At 36.8% G+C, this 21,393-nt stretch overlaps 1 protein-coding gene across 1 annotated transcript in view; it reads left to right on the top strand.

The window, feature by feature from the left end:
• The first annotated feature begins 9,006 nt into the window (after window positions 1-9,006).
• The window catches only part of LOC120540535 (T-lymphocyte surface antigen Ly-9-like), an 88,833-nt gene continuing 76,446 nt past the window's right edge, over window positions 9,007-21,393 (top strand). The window contains exons 1-2 of the mRNA XM_039771374.1: window positions 9,007-9,064; window positions 9,168-9,494. Of these exons, the coding sequence (XP_039627308.1) occupies window positions 9,007-9,064; window positions 9,168-9,494 (385 nt within the window). The remainder of the gene's footprint in view (window positions 9,065-9,167; window positions 9,495-21,393) is intronic.

The following is a 21,393-nucleotide window of genomic DNA, read 5'->3' as shown; positions in this document are numbered from 1 at the left end:
ACATGAAAAACCAACATTATTTTGACATTCAGATTCCAAACACGTGCCAAAGAGTAATACCTGACATTAGTAATGACCCAAGGATCCCCAAGCCACCATCAACACAATCAAGCAGTTTTTTTTTTCAATATTATGTTGTGTAGGTATGATTTCAATAATTATTTTGTATTATTACAAGGTAAATTACGTTAACATCCATCCATTAAAAACTACTATATTCCTTCTGCCATTTAGTTCTGTTTTGGACTCTTGTCTTGTCTGTTTGTGGTGTCAAGGCATTTCATTTCACAATATATAAATACAAGTTCAAGGCACACACAGGTTTTATTTTTCCTTTTTACCTTGTGGGAAACGCCTTCCCTTGTTTCCCACAACTGCAGCACAGTCCAAAGCACAAGACAAGATAATGCTCTTCCTTCCCTCTTCTTTCTTTCTTTCTTTCTTTCTTTCTTTCTTTCTTTCTTTCTTTCTTTCTTTCTTTCTTTCTTTCTTTCTTTCTTTCTTTCTTTCTTTCTTTCTTTCTTTCTTTCTTTCTCCTCCACTCCTTTGGTCAAGCTTCGTCTTCCTCCTCCCAACTCTCGCTCGCTAAGCATTGGCTGCTGGCTCTTTTTATACTGCACCCAGAAGTGCTCCAGGTGCTTGATGGCTTAGTTTCCTGGAGCACTTCCAGGTCTGGCGGAGGAACTGCCCAAAAGGGCTAAGCAGATCCCAATATACTGTAGCTGAACCAAACTCAAACTTCCATGGAACCCTGCAGGAGTCCAAGGCACCTCTGCAACCCAGGGGGTCTGCCATATAACATCCCGGGGGAGGTAACACTAAAATATATATATGAATTTGAAAACATTCACACTTCTAGTGACTAAAACTTTAATTCTCTTCAATATTTAGTGATCCTCCTCTTTACAGTATTATCAGAAAGTGGAATTGAAGTTAGTTCTTTGACAAATTCTTCACTTAAAATGGATCTGCATGACAACTGCTGCTGGAAGACCTGGCTCTTTGGCTATTGTGTGTCATTTACCAGCTTTATTGAACAGGCAAACATAAGCAGTAAACAGTACTGTATGTGATGTTTTTTCATTAATTTTAGCCAATCATTTTTAGATAACTTATTTTAACCTTTCCAATCTTACATTGAAAAAAAAATCAAAAAATTTCTTCACATTCTTTCCATGTTCACTCTCAAGGTGGCAGCAAAGTCTACTTGGTTTCTTGGCCTCAGACATTATTTTCAGGCACAAAACCCACTTTGATTTTTGTTCATCTTCTGACCCAACACGCTGTGAAATATAAACACAAGGGAGACAAAATGATTTGGGAATCCAGTTTGGAGATACCTGTTTAATGTGATGTTTCACTAAAAAAATAATGAATAAATGAATGAATTAACTAAAAAAAAACAGCAAAGTATTTGACGTTTCATCAAAATAAAGGTTTCTGAAAAATCACAGGAGCCTGTTGCTAGCTCAAGCTCATCTCTTCAGAAATGAGCACTCCTATAATAGCTGTATAAAATCAAAACCTGTTTTCAAACTTATGTGTTATATTTTGCCTTTGCTTTCTATTACACGTTTCTTATTATTTCAGAACACTTTGTAAGGCACCATTAAGGGAGAAAAATGAGCACTGTGAAACACATGTGATAAAGACATTTCTTTATGAAATCTGGATTGTATCAGATATAATTTAGATGAAAAAATACGTAAACACCTGTCATTAAAATGTCTAGTGTCTTCATCATGCCACACATGAGCACTGCGTGTGCGTGTAAGATTAAATCTTTGACCGTCGCATTTAGTTTTTACTTTTTTAACAATCCCTAACAATCCCTTTGTGTAATCTATAATCACATTTTCAAAACTCTAAATGTAATTAACCTAACATTAGTCTTTGTAAACCATACCTTTAACAAAATTCATGCTGTTTTCACAGATTATGCAGTCAATTAACATGTTTCTAAAATGTTTACATTTTCTTTACATGCAATCACATAATTTTGGATCTTTCTTCTCTTATTTACAAATTATTAAAACCTTAAATATAGTATAAACCCTATACTTCTGAAACAACAGCATTAATAGGCTAAAAAATCACCAGGACCAGATAATATTTATCTCCAAGTTCTTAAGTAGGTTACCGAGTACATATATAAACCCTTGACACATATTTTTAGGAAGTCACTGAGCACTGGGAAAATTCCAAAGGACTGAAAAATGTCAAATATTTTTCCATTATTTTATTAAGTAATTGCACAGCTCCAAACAGCTGTAGGCCAGATAGCTAAATGTGTATCACAGATAAATTAATGAAGAGAATTATTATGGAAAAGTGGTTGTGTTTTACTAACATGCTGGAATTCTATGCGGAAACAATGAAATAATATAATCAAAGTGGTGCATATGATATTATTTATGTTGACTTTCAGAAATAATTTAATAATGTGTCATATGAGAGGTTTGGCATCAAACTAAAATAAGTGAGAGTTCAGGGTGTGGTGTGTAAATGGGTGCACAATTGGCAGAGGGTGATGGTGCAAGGAAGCCTGTCAGAATTGGTTGATATTAAGGGGGGTGTCCCACAGCTGTCAGTGCTAAGGCTGCTGCTACTTTTAATATATACATGATTTGGATAGAAATACAAATGACAATGTTGGTTAAGTTTGCAGATGATGTCAAGCTAGGTGGATTGGCAGATAATGTGGAATCTGTTGAATCATTACCGAGGGACTTGGACAAGATACATGCTTGGGCATACTTGTGGAAGATAAAATTTAATGTCAGTAAATGAAAAGTATTAAATGTAGGAGTAAAAAATGTTAGGTCTGAACACACAAGAGAAGGTCTGAAACTTGAAATTACAACTTATAAGAAGGATTTAGGAGATGTAGTGGATAATAAATAAGCTGGATTTCTTTTTCATCACTGAGACCTGGATTGTAAATGGTGAATCTTCATGTTTTACTGACTTGGTACCATCAGGTTTTTCATTTTTAAACTCTCCTGGTCTGACTCGTCATGGTAGGGCCACTGTTTTTAAAAGTATATTCTTGTGTCGGAGCCTTACAAGGGGTCCGTTTAGTAGCTTCGAACTGCAACTTTTCGAAATGTGCATTTGTTGTTTGCTGTGGTTTATAGACCTCCTGTAATTAATGATATCTTCATTTCTGAATTCTCTGATCTCCTGGCTAATATCACCCTCTCCCATGACAAAGTATTAATGATTTTAACATTCACGTTTGTTATCAATCGAAACCTTTGGTTAATGAATTTTTATCACTATTAGACTCATTTGATTTTATCCAGCATATTAATATGCCAACTCATTCTCTCAGTCACACACTTGATCTCGTTCTTACACGTGATATTTCAGTTAATAATATTGATTTATGCGATGTTTCTTTTACTGATCACTTTTCTATAATGATAGATTTGAATATTACTGTTTATGTTCCTACTACTAGTTGTGCTCCACGCTGTTCTCGCTTTTTAAATTCTTCTATAATATCCGATTTTAAAACCATATTCTCTAGTCTTGATGTACATGTCCAATATGATGGTATCGATGATTCTGTTTTAGAATTGAATTCTTCTTGTAAAACTGTTTTAGACTCCGCTCAAGATACGCTGTAATAAGAGAAGACCTGCTCCCTGGCTAAATGAAACTATGTGATCGCTGAGCCGCGCCTGTCGAACTGCGGAACGGCAGTGGAAAAAAGATGGACTGATTGTTTCTAAACAGACAGGACTTCTCTATTCAACTTCCAGGTTGCAGTTAAGATAGCTAAACGTGACTTCTTCGCTGATTTAGTATCCCGTCATTCTAAGAATCCATAATAGTTCGAGCGCCCCTCGGCGGTGACCACGGGCTGCCTTCTTGTGGCCCGGGGAAGGTATTGCTTCTCTGCCGGTCACTCCAGGCGTCCCGGCTGGGCTGGACCCCCAGCCATCCGCCACACTGGATACAAATGACTGTTTCGCAAAAAATGTAATGTGTGGCATTTTTACTGGACAGTGATTCACTGAGACATTGAGTAGCGTAACTAAAGAGCATGGGACAAAATGATGTGGAGAAATACACTCAGCATCAAATGCTTTCAAGCATTGCCTGTACTTTTCTGTCACGTATTCACAATTCATGTTTGACAGAATGTCTGCAAAAGTGTCTTCCTAGAGCTGTGGCTAGTGGATTGTTTTTTTGTTTTTATCTCATACAGTTCGCCTGTACACTGAAATGTGATTCATCTATATGCTTTGTGATGAAGAGCCTGCAACTTCCAAATCAAGATACTGTATGTTCAGCTGAATTTCCACCTGTAACTGTTAATACTTATAGAAACATTTTGTGAGGAGTTGAGTATAATGTGATGCTATGCATTACACAAACAATACAGTTAAACTTGTATTTACATGGTTTTGTGTTTTCTCTCTATTTATGTACAGCCAGTAGTGTTTCTCCTTGTGTTATATGTTTTGCCACATTTTCTTTTTTGATTTTTTTTGTTGTTTGTTTGCTATCTTTCTAGAAAACAATTTAGCGATAAAATCACTATATAAGAGCCTTATATATCATAATAGAAAATATATTTATTACATTTATACATATTAAATAATACATTTTTACATTGATTAGAATGAAGCAAAAACAATTGAAATCTAAAGATTTCGACTTTGACTGAACTGCATTTAATCTAAGAAGTTTCAGAAAGTTCAAGGAACAATACCTGACTAAGCTCACCCTTCTTTACTTCATCAGGCCAGATTCTTGAGTCTTCTATGAGATTCAGTCAATCATTCACACTTTCGTAATATTGTTCAGGTTGATTGTACATCTTTCCCAGCATACACATTGAAGCAGGTTGCGTCTGTGGTCACAGTTTTAAAGTTTTGACCTCGATCAGTCAGTTTCTCCTATTTCCTAGGCTGCTTGACCCTCAGTTTGTACCAAAGAAGAGCAGCAAGCAGCCATCTGCTTTTTGTGGGCTGAAGGTATACCAGTGGTTACATAAAACCCATAAAAAGCGAATCACTACTTGCTGTAAAGAGAGAGTGGTGCTGCCATGTTTACTGCTAGAAAACAACAAGAGAAACTGACACCTAATTTTCCTTTAGAACCAGGTGAGAAGACGATTACAAGATTGTTTCCAGGGAAGCTAAGTCTAGTGGTAAAATGGATCAAATCACATGAGATCCTGACATTCCTGAATACTGCTATTTTTATTGAGGTTACAAATAGAATGACTTTAGTCCATAACAGCCTGTGCAAACTTGCTGCTTCTCAACATACGTCTGTGAATGTTTGTGTTCCTCAGAAACAACCAGAGACTGAAGAATACTGATGAAGATGCCATCAGCTACTCCCCCATTTTCCATCAGATTCTTGCCAATCAAGTTGCCAGTGTCCTAATTACCCTGACCTCCATCAAACAATACACCTGCATTAAACCTGAACACTATGTAGATATAGGCTCTATTCATAATAGTCATTTTATTACAGAAGGGGTAGCAAGAAAAATATTGGGGAAAAATTAGACACAATAATAATCATGCAATTGTGATTAATGTACAAAAGTGTAAGGCTTTGTGATCTGATATTAGAACTATGTCTTAGATGTATATTGGGCAGGAAATTTTTTTACTTCAGGTTACTCCCATGTTTAATTAACACATCTGATTGACAAGGGACTTAGTAAACAAGAATTCATAAAAAACATAACTTCATTTAATTTAATAAAAATGCAGATCAGCTTATTTAATGTATACCTTAACCCTGTTTCCACCTGTTAATTCATGATCCCAGTTCATGACACCTTGCAGAGAAAATCATGAGGAAATGCAAAATATATACTGTAAGTAAATTTGTAATGTAGGTTTCAGGAACTTAGAACTTGACCCATCTATGGAAATCACACAATAGAGGGATTATAACAAAAAGTGTTTTATCAGTAATAGCTTCCTCTCAAAAAGCTGATCATAGAATACCATCAGGAAAGGACAGACTGTCATAATCAAGTAAAAGTGGTAACTTCTGAACTTGCTTGGCTGAGGACCTCATAGGCATACAGCATGTTTACAGACTATCCATAGCACATGTTCTCAGAGTGTCTGATACCAGAACTTGCTGTAGCCTCTCCTGTATTTAGAGCTGATCATAAACATGATTCTTTTGTTTTCACTTGTCAGATTAAGTTTCTTCAAAGTAGTATGCATTACTGTTCTGAAACTCAGAGAGTTTCACACATCATGTTTACAAGATTGGTGATAAAGACTACATGGAAACTCATGTAAAACAAGTTTCCTACTATTAGTGATTTCTGTTCTGATACTGCCCATTACTCATATTCTTTCTTTCTTTCTTTCTTTCTTTCTTTCTTTCTTTCTTTCTTTCTTTCTTTCTTTCTTTCTTTCTTTCTTTCTTTCTTTCTTTCTTTCCAACCATGCTGCACACACTCAAGTTTCACTCTGTATTTGTACATTGTTTCATCTTCTACAGTACAGTTTTCATCTATTCTCACTTGACTTGTCATGCCAGGTCACCTACAGTATTTGCCTTAATATTCTGTGCATTCTAATTTCACTATAGACTTTATAGATATTCCTGGGTACCTGAGAATACTTGAACATGTGCCTCACCTGGGAAGGCATCTGGTCAAAAGAACATTATGTGGTCCCTGTCATGCAGTAGGCTATGGGATTGGTTCATGAATGAAGGTTTCATTGGCTGTGGCACCTATGAATCTGAAATTAAGATAAACAGTTAATAACTTAAATATTTGTTTTAATTCCAGCAGATTAAGAATGATCTTTGACACTGATTTGCCTTTTAATACTCATATTACTAGTTTGTATAAACTTGCAAAATGAATTTAGAAATCAATGCAATTTGATGAAAAGATGAAAATCCTTAAAGCATCAGGCCCAACTAGAGTGTTGTGAGGTGTGTTGAAGGCAATGGAAGATCCTGAAGAGGAATTTTTGACAGACCTCTGCAAAATGATTTGGTGTGAGGAGAAAGTTCCTGAAGACTGGAAAACAATTGTGAGCAGAGGTAGTGCCGTTGCCTCATAGTAAGGAGACCAGGGTCCACATCTCAGGCCCTCCCTGCAGGGGTCTTGCGTGTTCTCCCCATATACAATATACTGTATATAGGTTTTCTCCCACTGTCCAAAGAAATGCATGATAGGTGGACTGATGATGTTAAATTGGCTCTGGTGTGTGTGTGTTTGTTTGCCCTGAAATTGACTGCTGCCCTCTCCATAGTTTGTTCAACTCGTGCACTCTATGCTTTTTTGAAAAGGGTTGCTTGAAAAGGTAAATGCAAATCACACTTTATTTCAAACTGTGTAAATCTTGGAATATAAAAGGAATGGGAAGTGTGTTTTTAAGACGTTATATTAGTGTCTTGAAGGTAATATCTTTGTGTATGGACATGTATATGAACTGTGTGTAATAAGTAAGTATTTGGAGATATTCATGACTGGCAGATATATCTATAGCTATCTGTATCTCTAATTATGCTTACAGATATACATATGGCTATTTGTACGTGACATAGTTAAGTAAATGTTGTGGTTTGGGATAACAATTTCTACCTCTCAAATTAGTAATAAATTTGATCAAAATTAAAAACTGGTGTCAGACTTAGTGCTTAGTTTGAAAATCTGAAACAGGCCTTAGCAGTTTCCTCATAAACCCTTTTTTGGCAGAAAATCTACTTTTTTCTTTTCACAAAAACTGTCAATAATTGACTGCATTTGTGGCCTTAAGAGAGAACTTATGATCAGTCCCTAAACCCAAATTAAAGCTTTGGAAACGTAAAGTATAAAAAAAAGTTTTATTAAGAAAATAAAATAACAAGGAATGGAATAATGCAAGTATTGTGCCCTTCAGCAATACATGGTTTATTCTAAAAAGAACAAAATGCCAAACTGAGGAAATCTGAAGGTTTTAAAGAAGAATAAGAAGAAAAGAAAGTCTACACTTTTACTCAATGTGTTAAACCATAAGGGAAAAGACAAAGTCAAAAACAGCTCCGAAATGACACTGACAATGGTTTCTCTAACAAAGACCACAGAATTGATTTTCCAATTGTTTCTAATTTAATCCAAACATTTGGACGATGTCTCTGTGTGCCACAAGTTTTTCACCGGCATGGTGCAGTGATATCATTGGCCACTTACATGAGACTCCAGTGGCACCTCTAAACTGGCCTGGTATGAGCAGGTGTGGCTGAGTCCAATGATGGACAAGTGCCCTCTCTAGTATCAGGTCTCCTCTTTGTCTCATTGAATTCTGAACTAAAATGGACATCACAATTTAATTTACTGAGGGGGAAAAAAGTAAAGATTAATCAAATTTTGAAAAAATAAAAGAAAGTAGAAGTACGGGTGATTTGTCTGACCTTTTTTCCTGTGTGTTAAAAATCTTTACTTTTCTCTTGGAAATACACACTATTGCATCTCTTCTCTAAATCTAATACATTGTGCATTAAATCAAAACTTTTAAAACCATTGTGTTTTTACTAAGCTGATCATGCCCTAAAGTTTCACAGTTGCAAAAATCATTAAATTAATTATAAAACGGTAGATCATTATTTTAGTTAAAAGAATAATTTTAAATATGCCTTTTAAAGTATTTTATGGATTAAGCAGATCTAAGAATATTATTTCTTGACTTATTTCCCAAATATAACTTTTCTATTTAGTGTTTATTATATAGAGTGCCATATAATAATAATAATAATAATAATAATAATAATAATAATAATAATAATAATAAAGACTATTTTGGCAGCTTAATTCTGAACATGGCTCACACACTGGAGCTAATTCGAACTAAAGACACTGGAAAAAAATATAAAAATATGCATATAATTATACAAAAACACTGGATTAAACACGTGCGCATTTTAAATATGCAGTGAACTCTTCCGTGTTTGTCCACCTCCTTCTTTGCTGTGCACCTTTATTTGTAAGAAGTCACCGCGGCACCAGGTGGCCAGTCCGCAATGGCGTTGCAAATGAAAGCCGCTATCTGTGCTGTTCTGTCTTTGACTCTCTTTTCATGTAAGAAGATCACTCAGTTAAACGTGTGCCGATTACAGTCTTCTGTTAAATGTGTATCAAGTGTTCTTCCTTTTTTAATTTCTTTTTTTTTTTTTTTTCACAGGCTGCTCCAGTTTGACTCTCACTATTCCCACAAGCCCCGTTTTCGGACGGGTAGGCGGCGATGTGACATTAAACTTTTCACTTAATCCTTCAAATGTCGTGTTACAGGCTGTGACCTGGAGGTTAAACAGTACTAACAATGTGGTGACTTGTGTGGGTGCTGCAGTTTCATACGGACAGGGCTATGAAGGGAGAGCCAATCTAAACGCAATGACTGGATCTCTGTCGCTCTTCAGACTGACTCTACGTGACTCAGGACTGTACAGCGTGAGCATCTTAACCACTGAGGGAGGCAGTGTGAGTGGAAGTGTCACACTTCAAGTGTTAGGTGAGTAAAGTGGAGTTTTAGTGTGCTGGCAGATCATGCAAAACACACCTGATTTACATTTAAATCGTATATTAATTTAAATTCTTCTAGTCACGCAGTCATATAAATTATTTTTTATGTCTATTATGCCATACATAATCAGTCAGAGCGTACTGTATTGTGATCCTTTCACGGGACACTGGTTCACACTCGCAGGTCAGTTACTTGCTTTGCAATATAGGTTACTGATCTTCACACAATTCAGGAGACAAGGCGCAGTTTGAGCATTCTAAAGACAAAGGATGTTCAACAGCCATGGGTCATTAGGATATTAAAGTGCAATTGCCGTTATAGTTGTTTTTTTTTGTTTGTTTTTTTTTGCTATTAAACCATAATATTAATACATAAATGAATTTATTTACTTTATTTAAGGATAAACGAATAATTTACAAATTTCCACCAGGCTGGCAAAGTTGTGAATATGTATGTATATGAGAAAGAGTAAAACAGACCTACTATCTTCATTGTACCATTAATACCCTTAAATTCATCAGTCCAATCAAGACAAGGTAATGGGAAAGCTGGAGCCATTATTAGCAAACATCAAGCACAAGGCAGGAACAACACCTTGACAGGGTGCTGGTCCATTGCAATGTGACCACAGAATATCAGAGAGAGGGAGAGTAGGACCAATTTAACAATGCCTGTTCATCTGACCTGTTAGTCTTTATAATGTGAAAGGAAACCTGAGCACCCGGAGGAAACTCAGTCTAAGATTCATGCAAACTCCATGCAGTGGCCACCTGGGTCTTCTTGTATTATCTCACTCGCTGTTTTTTCTCACTGTTGGAAAGGGTACTGCATGCATTAATAAACAACGACACTCTGATGTTAACTGAAAGAACTGACTTTAAGTTTTATTTATTTCAGAAAAGTATGCTTTTTTATGGCATGTGTCAGTGATTGTTTTGTGTTTGAATCAGAAACTACTGTATGTTTGATTGTGTGCTTATTTATATGCTTAGTCGTTTTATTACAAACTCTTAAAGGTCGTGGTCCGTTAATGGCACTTCAGGGTTTTTTACTAGGTTGAGTGGTTCCTCGTAGAACTATTGCTTGACAAATTTCCAGGTGCTCTGATTTCCTACCACAGTTCAAAGACATGCAGGTTAGGTGAATTGGCATTGTTAAATGGCCGCATTCTGTGTGTGTTTGAGCATGTGTGTGTGTTCACGTGTCTGCATTCTGCGATGGACTGGCTCCCGTCCAGGTGTTGCTCCTGCCTCACGCTCGATGTTTGCCGGGATAGGCTGCAGCTTCCCCGTAACTTTGTTGTGCATAAGCGAGTCAAAAGACTGGATGGATGAATGGATGGAAAAATACATTGAAGATAATAAGCCTGCACATCACAACCGATTCTAGTCTTTTTCGGACACATAGACATCACTTTGACACCGTGAATTTTCAAACAAACTGAATAAACTCCATCATGTATGAAAAATTCACACACTCCATCGCACAGTACACAGTGTGTTTGTTTCTTAGTTAAGTATGGAATAACACAAGTACTGTATAATGTAATGCAAAAATCTCTTTTTGGAAATCCATACATTAGCTATTGTATCATATCGTATCGTATATGTCTCTACCTTAGTGTTACATCATTCTGTTTGTTGAATTGCTCTGTTGTCTTGTTCCTCCATTGTTAATTTGTTTATTTTAATCTGTGTCCTGTCGGCGTGAGAGAAAGCCTGTTTAAGAAGCACGTAGTGATTCACGCACATAGAGCACATTGAAGAACACACAGAATACGAAGCGTGCTAGCATGCTACTTTAATTAAGATGGGATTTGAGAAACTAGTAAATTAAAATATTTTAAGATTACATTTATGACGTCTACTTTAATCCATCCATCCATCCATTATCCAACCCGCTATATCCTAACTACAGGGTCATGGGGGTCTGCTGGAGGCAATCCCAGCCAACACAGGTGCGCAAGGCAGGAAACAAACCCCGGGCAGGGCGCCAACCCACCGCAGTTCTGCTTTAATGACAAAAAAACTACATGATTAAAGTGGAAATTTCGAAATTTTGAGTTTTTTTTCCACTGTGTCCCTATTTTTTTTTCTTTTCTCTGTACCCTAATAAGCTTCCATATGACACTCATATTTCAGGCACTGTGCAAATTTCTGAACTTGAACTTTCGATCAACTTCATTTTGTTGTTTATACATCTCCTTAAACCAACAAATAGTACATTTTTCCTTGCCTCCACGTGACATTTGCTGATATTCTTCTTTTTTCCATGCTTTTGCCATTGTCTTTTCACAGAACGCTGAACTAAAAGGAATATTTATATTGATTTGCATATTCAAAGAGGCGTAATTCTGCGAGGAGTCTTGGAGGGGCGGCAGGCACATGTACGAGTGTTACATTTCACGCTGACCGGGATTTATGTAGTGCATGGAAGTTGGCTTACGCACTACATGCACTACACGCACTTACTGCATCTGAATTTTTTGTGTGTACTCACATTTCAACTACTGTCCTTGTTTTAATGTGAAATCTACGCACGGTGTTATGCATGAGGCCCCAGGTGTTATTCCTTCCTTCCATCCGATGATTGCTGGTATAGGCTGCAGCTTCTCCGTAACTTTGTTGTGCATAAGCGAGTCAAAAGACTGGATGGATGAATTAATAAATAGAAAAATACATTAAAGACAATAAGCCTGAACATTACAACCTTTTTTATTACTCTTTTTCGGACACTCAGTCACCAATTGGACATCCTGGTTGAAATGTGTAAATTATTCGTGCATCTTTAAATAATATGAATAAAGGCCATCATGTATGAAAAATTCACACACTCCATCGCACAGTGAGCAGTGCACAGTGTATTTGTTTCTTAATTATATATGGAATAACCTGAGTGTGCAATACAAAAAAAAATTCTATGCTGGAGACAGTGGCAGCACATTTTCCATACATTAGCTATATGCCTTTACCTTGTGTTATAGCATGGTGTTTTTTGAGTTGATCTTTTGTCTTGTTCTTCTATTTATTGATTTGCTGTAGTGTCTTGGGGCTTCATGTATAACGCTGTGCGTAGAATTCTCACTATAACATGGCGTAAGCACAAAAGCTGAAATGTGCTTACACACAGAAAAATCCAGATGCTGGAATCTGTGCGTACTCCAACTTCCACGTTCTTCCGCTACATAAATCCCGATCAGCGTGAAAAATAACGCTCGTGCTTTATGTAACGCCCCAACTCCTCCCAGAATTACGCCTCTTTTGATTGTTCAAATTCTTCCCTTGTAGCATCATCCCACAAATTTTTCCATAATTACCGGTAACAATACACCCGCTTTTGTCTGAAAATGGATCATACTCAAAGCAGTCCCAAATTAGGCTGACATTTGCTACCAATTTGCTTTGCCATTTTGTAAGTTTCCTGTCGGTACACCAACTTTCTGCACCAACAATGCACATCCCTGCCTCAAACAGTCATGTCCAAAACAACATTATGAAACTTTTCCATGGTGTTAACAGTGTTGAAATCCTGAGGTGCTAGCTTTCAACTTTACTTTTCATGACATTGTTCAATAAAAATGAACATGCTCCAATATGATGGACATTACAAATACTCCAGAGGCTGGTTATCATTTGTTAACTTTCCCTTCCCCATCTTTCCTATTTTCCATGACAAGCTGATCAGATGAGAGATCCCTGGTGGTTGTGGGTCCTTTTGCTTTATGTCTTGGGCCAGCCAATCAAACAAGGCATACAGTACTTTAAACCTTTTTTACTTATAATATGTTGATGCCCCTGCACTATTCAGTCATCAGTAGCCATTAAAGGGCTAGCTTTCTCCTGTCAGTTTTCAAAAGAGCCACATCTGATTGAAGGTCAGTGATCCTGAGAAAGCTTTGCATGTTGTCACCCAGGTGTCATTTTATCTTTATACTGTATATACATTGTCAAAGGAATAGACCGGGGTCCCCAACTCTGGTCCTGGAGTGCCCCAGCTGCAGCAGGTTATAATTCTAAGCCTTTTCTTAATTAGTGACCTGTATTTGCTGATAATTTACTTCTTTTGAATTAATTTTATTTGATTTGCTCTTGAAGATTCAGGCCCCTTAATTGTTTCTTTTTCCTTAATTAGCAGCCAAACAATAATTACAGACAAAATAAGCCAAAAAATGACCAGGAAAACATGACCAACATTGTTGAACATACAATATCTAAAAATAGAGAAAGGTGAAGGTCTCAGGAATGATGAACTGCTCAGGTCCACAAAACATTTGAACAGAGCTCTTAGAGAAGAGAAAATGAACAATTTCAGAAATGTCTGTTATTGCACAATGCGAGCAGCAACAAGCCATTGAATTAAAGAACGGGTTTAATTAACAACAAGAATCTGTGCCTAATTAGGCAGTTGGTTGGAGTTTGAGGCCCTGACTTAGCTGGTCTTCTTTTTGCTCACTCACTTCATATTTCATTTCTGTTTGGTTGCCGTTTTAGAAAAGAGATGTAGCAATTCAGAGGAATGAGGAAGAAATTCAGGGGGATAAATCTTAAAAAACAAGTGAATTAAATAAAAAATAAAAGGAGTTAATTAGTAGCAAAAACAGGTTAGTAACAGGACTGGAGTTGTGGACCCCTGGAATATATAAACGGCACAAAAAGGTTTGGGGTAGCTGCCCTGTATAATGTAAGTTGGATTCAAAAAGGGAAAAGATTTGAGCAATTGTGGTCACACTGAGTTCAGAACAGAACTGATTTGCAGGCCACAAAATAGCAGTTTTATATGGGCAGAGGACGTGAGGCCAGCGGGCCCCGAACCGGAAGTGACATCATCTGGTCCGGAAATTGGAACCAATGTCATCAGAGCCTGGCAGTATTTCCGGTAACTGGTCTGCAGAGGAAAGAGACCTAGGGTTAGTTCACTCCACCACCCCCTGGTCTGGTGTGGAATTACACTCATTCAAGCCCTTTAGGTGCTGCTCATGTGTATGTGTGTGACAGCATGTACAATAAAATAATAATTAAAAAAACGAAATCTGTTTTTTAAGAGAACACAATACATACAATGAAAAGGATAAGTCAAGGAAATGTTCATATAAATAATACAGCTGTACAGACGTGTTAAAAAATAACAAAAATCATACAAATCAAAAGGATCTACACAAATAAACACAAAACACACACATTCTCCTTCCCCTACCCAGTGAATTGAATGATACAGTAAAAAAAAGGTCCAATGTGATTCCTAATATATATAATAAAATAACAGCAAAAGTGAATCAAAACCCTAAAAAGCTATTTTATTTCATAATGAATTCCTTCCAATTTCAAAAACTATTTGATCCATTCCATGGAGTGAGAAATTAATTTTTATCAGTTAAGATAATGTAGGACATCACTTTCCCATTGACTTATAACAGGTGGATGAGGATTCTTCCAGCTAAATGAAATGTAGTGTAGGAAAAAATAAATTCTTCTTACACAATGTTAACCCATTTGATGTTACTCCAAACTGTTGTGCTAAAAGAAAAACGTCTAGAAATATGGGTAGGTTGCAAAATGTGCTGAAATCTCTAGATTTGCTTCTTAGAAAAGATGAAGTCCCACAACCATAAGGATTTTGCAGCAGCTGAGAAGATGTTAATATTAGCCTGGTCAGGTCTGAGTGGGCAGATAATGTGGTATTTCCATTGGAATCAACACAACTGCTTATAAACAAGTGGCCAATATTAATGTGTCTGATAATGGATATAATAAGCTTATATTATTAAAAAAACCTGTAAATTTTACTTTACACTCATCTGAGCAAACAATGTGTAGCAGCCCATGAGAGAAGCAGTTTGAGTAGAGATATGTGGCTGGAGTGAAAGCCAATTGAAATGGAAAAGTCATTTTAAGTGATGGGAGGAATCTGCATTCAAAGTAAACATTTTCATATATCACATACTGTTAAGACTATGTCTACTCCTATTGCCCGAGGCCTCCCTGGTCAGACTATCATTGACCTTCAGCCAGCTTAAAAGAAAGAAGTTAATGCTGGACAACAGAAAACTGATAATATCATCACCAAGCTGTCCATAACAGTGCATCAAGATGGCATGGAGCCTGGATTGTAAATGGGATTACCCTCAAGTTTTCCCCCCAAGTTTTTTTTTAATTATGTACCACCATTTTCAAGTAATATCAGAACAAACTTATATGTGTACACAAACAGACATCAAGTTCTCTTTATTTACAAAGGCATACAATAGCTGTGTTTCCTTGATTTGCCCAGAGTGTAATTTCTCAAGTCTGGTATAAATTTAATTGGGAAAAAATATTTTTTTAAATATTATTATTATTATTATTTTATTTATTAGTTTTTAGGCTAAATACAATAGGTTGTCTTAATTTATTATGACTTGTGACTCAACTTTGGTTAACATAATACAGCTTAAAGTATGTCAGAGAAACAGTGCTAGGCAGGTTGTGATTGTGGTTTAATGATGAGTGAGTACATTTGTGACTTCAAATAGCAATAAGTAAATTTGCAAACAATATGTCCCAGAGTGGTTCAGGAAAAAACAGTCTGAGAAATGTTTGATTAAAAATACATTTAATGTAATGGACTAAAATGAAACAAAAATTCCCTTTGCTTATCATTACACTTACTGTGCTCTTCTGAATGAGATCACAGTGTAGTATTTTATGCTAGTCAGTCTGATCCTCAGTTGCCCCACGTAAGAGTCTCTTCATGAGAGCTGATGATTGTGCAGATGTCATAATTGGATTCATCAAATATATGGATGACTATGTGCCTACATGGAAACATACAAGACATGATATGAACTCGGAAAAGCTGTCAAAATGGCCAAACATCATTAAGGGAGTAAACTAAAGACATAACTTAGCAGCTATTAAACTTTCCACAGTTGTTGGCAGGTATTAGAGAAATTTATGAACTACACAATAAAAACTATGCAGCCTCATCTGCATGTTCACTTCCTGATCATCTTAATGTTTTCTTTGCTCATTTTAATCGTGACAAGTACAGTTACAGCCAATAGATCCATAATAATTTTTGTTTTTCTTTCAATTGTCTTGCTGTCCATTGAAAGACTGTTTGCTACAGTATGTCATGTTAAGAAGCAGCAGTGGAGCTGCAGTGGTGTCACGTTTTTCTTAGGCTCCCTCCACTGAAGCTGCTCATTTAAACACCAGTGTGCCATCTCAGACTGCTGTCTCTTCCATTTTTGGCACTGCTGCTGTTCTGCTTTCTTGTACCCCAGCAATGCTGCAAGAGTTAACACCATTACAGTATCAGTAATGACAAGAGTGGTGCCAGACCTTCACAGTATTCCTCAAAGATCAGGAATGCTTGCCAATAGCATAACATATTGCAGAGTGCTCTGATAGGAGTTTGGCAATCCACTTGGAGTCCCCTCAGATTTAATTTCTCCAAGACCTCTTTACAGTATAGTTTTGTTTTCTTCTCCTCTGTTACTTTCTGGTCTTATTTTGGACCACCACATTGTAGTTTACCAGCATTAAAAACCTTATATTAAAAAAAATGAAATGTAGTTGTGGTAGTACAACTACTCCAGTATTTTCAATGTACAAAGTAGAATGATTTTTTTTATTTGAATGTGTGACTAACATGCAACATTTTGCCACTCTCTGATGGTATGATAACAAGAATGTATTTGCTATGATAAAACGGCACTAAACTGACAAAAAGATGACCAGACCTATATGCCGTTGGTCTGAAGCTCAGAAATAGGCCTTATCTCTGCTAGTCTGACACCAAACTCAACTGGCAAGATTTTCAGCCTTCACAGACCCAAAACAAAGCTTGGGCTTTGGGCTATAGTTATTGCGATGCTCTCTGCATCATTTAGGAATTCCCTCATACTCATCTCGTCTCGTTGTACAGGGCCGGCATTAAAGTACCACTAAAATGCAGGCATGAGAGAATGCTGTACTTTGGCTCTAGCATGTTCATGAACAGCTAAAACCCCCTTGTTCAGAATGACTGAAAAAGGTCTCATTTCCTACGCAATAAAAACACCAATATTTCTTTGGCCCTTGCACTCAACTGTGAAAGCTACAAATAAATTTGTCAGAGATGTTTGACCTTTAGGCAGCTGCTTCTTTGCAGGTGGTGATCTGTATTCTGTATTTTTTTTGTATTTACTGGGATGGCGTTGTACATGGTTCAGCATGTTCATAGTGTTTGCTGTAATGTATGTCAATCTCTCTTGCAGTGCTTACAAATGGTCTTTGACTTATCAACTGTTTTCTTGCTGTTTTTCTTTTTGACAGGCAATCCAAAATGCTGCCAGACAGCAGACTTAAAAGACGATGGGTCATTCTTAATATCTACCTTGTCTTGAGTCTTTTATTATTTAGGTTACTCCGAGCATTAGCCACGCACACTCAGACTAAGGCAAGGGCTTGTTAAATTCATGTATGACACTGACTGCATCCTCTGTTATTAAAAAGGAGCATTTAAGAAAAAGAGAGAATGCATAACTTTTTATTAGTGCTTAGTACACATCATTGCCATCAACAATGTACGATGCATTCCGTTGTATTTTTGAATTGCAAATTTCGTAGCACGAAATATTGTTACATTCCTAGATACTGTATATGTATATATATATATATATATATATATATATATATATATATATATATATATATATATATATATATATATATATATATATTTATAGATGAAGGACAATAGCAAAGAAGAAAATGACAGAAGCTTAAGTGATCTTTTTCTCGCCAGTTGAAAAAGCCACATAACTTATGACATTTACTGTACCTGCATTTATTTGGCCAACACTTTGTTCCAAAGCAACTTAAAACATCAGAGATACAATTCGGTTATGTTTCGTTTGTTGTTCCATAGTAGGTGAAATGACTTGCTTAGGTTTCACACAGCCTCAGTGGTGGGGTTTGAACCCACAGCCTCATGGTTTGATGTCCAAAGCCTTAACCACTGTACCACACTGCCTGTCACTGTAAGCTCTGATCTTTCAATTAATGTGGTTAAAATAGAGAATTTCCTTCGCTAGTTATTATGCTTCTTTTGCATGCACCATGGCATTGATTTACTCACACCAAATCTACATTGGCTTACCTACTTTCAAACAGAGTACCTTTGTGCGTGAGTTGCTGTTCTGCACTTTCTTACTGGATTTATGAAGAAACTTTTAACTGGTAGAACTTATCCTTCACATTATTACTCACAGGGAAATTTTACCGATCAAAGGCTGATCTTTGACGGCTCATAAGACTTGAAATTTATGTTTCATTTAAGAATCAACTTTGTCACAAACATTTCTCATTAAATTCCTTACGAGAAATAGCTTCAGATAAAAAGGAAACAAGAGACTTAACTGATGTAAAAGGAGTCAAAATTGAGAATTCCGTTTGAAAACGTGTATGAGAGCTCTTTCTAATCTTGTTAAAAATCTCTTTCAAGACTTCATATTTTTTTCCTTATTATTGGACTGATGACTTTATTTAAGTTCACTTAAAACCTCTGAAATTCAATTAGATAAATTTCTGTTCTCAATTGGAGCACAGGCAAAGGAAGTGACTTTCTCACAGTGGTCACCCAGTGTTAGTTACAGGATTTGAACCTACAAATTTAGGATTTTAACCACTACACCACACTACCTGCCTTTCTTCCTGCACTGAATATGATTTAATTGGAGCACAGCAACATAAAACAGAGCAAATAATAGTATTAATCAGAAGCAAGGACTACAGTTTTGTAATTATAGTAAAGTGTTTACTACCACAAACAACAACATATCACCATATATTACTGAGCACACAATTTAACAATTGGAGCTTCACCAACATATTAATTTTGCCATCCCAGGGGTGAACACGCTTAACAGAGTATATACAAACAGGAAGGGGGCGTATAAGGCCATTCCCCATCCTCATCTTGGTCTCTCTCATCATATCTCCATTTTGCTAATCCTTGCATATTGACCTATGTTTAAGTCCAGGAAGTCAATACAAAAATTCATCACTGTATGGCCTATTGATGCTACCCCTATGATTCCGGACTGTTTGGAATGCATTGACAGGCAGATGTTTAAGGTGGCAGCAATAAGTGGTGGAGTTATGGACCTCAAGGAATATGCACTAAAAATTATAAGCTATATCAGTAAATTTGTTGTCACCAGGACAATCACCACACATCACATCCAGAAACCCTGGATGAATGCAGAGGTCCATTCACTACTGAGGACTCAGAGTTCTGCTTTCAGGTGGGAATAAAAAGGGCAAAAAACAGCTAAGCTCTTAAGATACAGGATACTTTTTCTACCAATAACCCCTGGAGCATGGGAAAGACACTACAAGCATCATAGATTACAACAGCAAAGAGACAGAGTGCCCCACAGACTCGTCTCTACCTGATCCTCTCAATACTTTCTATGCTTGTTTCAATGAGATTGAACACTTTTTCCACTGCCAGACTGACCTCTCCATCAGATGAGCTGCCCCTCACCATGTCAGCAGCAGATGTAAGGAGGTCCCAGTTGAACATTAATTCCAGTAAAGCTGCAGGCCCAGATAAGATCCTAGGAAGGGTCTTGAAGGACTGTGCTCACCAGCTAACAGACATTTTTAACATCTCATAATCCCAGGCATCTATACTGACACGCCTTAAGACCTCTGTTATCATTCCAGTCATGGAGAACTCTACAGTGTTTATCTGAATGACTATGACTAGTGTCTGGTGGTTCTCACAGCTGTAATCTCAAAGTGCCTTGAGAGGCTGGTGATGGTGGAGATAAGAAAGACCATCAGTGTAACAATGGACCCCCATCAATGTGCTTATAGGTAGAACTGCTACATTGCTGACGCAATCTCTCATGTGATTCATCTTGATCTCACCAACCTGGAGAGAAAGGACTCCTTCATCAGATCACTCTTCTTGGATTTTAGCTTAGCCTTTAACATCATCTTCCTCGAAATGCTAGTGAATAAACTGTCCTTACTTAGATTAATCTCAGTAGTTTGCAACTGGATTTTGGATCTTCTAACAAAGATGCCCCAATCAGTCAGAATCCATGGCATTACATCTTCTACAATCGTCCTCAACACTGGCACCCCATATGGGTGCGTTTTGAGCCACCTACTGTATACTCTGATGACCTAAGACTGAATATCTCACTATCCATGACTGAATATCTGATTATCCAAACAATCAAATAGTGAAATTTGTAGATAACACAACAGTGACAGGACATGCCACACATAATGATGAATCAGCATACGGGGTAGAAATGGTTATAATGTATTTAATAAAGAACATCCTTACCTCCTGTATTACAGTGTGGTACTGCACAAGATAAGAGAGAAATGCAATGGGTGGTTAACACTAGAATTACCAGAGCCTATGAAGAAGCTCGTAAGTCCGGCCCACCTTAAATCCATTCTCACCTCTCCGTCAGTGTCTTTTGTCCTGTAAATGTGTCAATAAGCAGCAAGCAGCCTGGTATCCCATCCCCCCGCCCACCGCTGCAGTTCAATTTGCAAAAAAGTTTCTTAATGCTCAGTGTTTATCTTCGAGTTCTGGAGCTTTACAGGGTAAAATAGTAAATCATCATTTGGAATACATACATTTCATGTGTGTTCTGTGTCAACAACAATCTATGTAAAACATAGTTAACACAGAAATGTTTTTCATGTTTTAGTAATAATTGAAAAAATGTAGACATGAAATGTATAAGGTGTGAAGCCTAAAATACAAATATGAAATAAACACTTTCACAAAAGGTATAAGTATAACAAAACAAGTGCACTTTTATTCAAGAATTTAACCAAAGAAAAAAGAAAGCAGGTTATGATAGGTGGTTGATACGACAGCTTGCGTGGTGCAA

The sequence above is a fragment of the Polypterus senegalus genome, chromosome 12, assembly GCF_016835505.1.
Source record: "Polypterus senegalus isolate Bchr_013 chromosome 12, ASM1683550v1, whole genome shotgun sequence".
NCBI lineage: Eukaryota > Metazoa > Chordata > Cladistia > Polypteriformes > Polypteridae > Polypterus > Polypterus senegalus.
The sequence above is the reverse complement of the archived record's forward strand: the minus strand, read 5'-3'. Positions and strand labels throughout refer to the sequence as shown.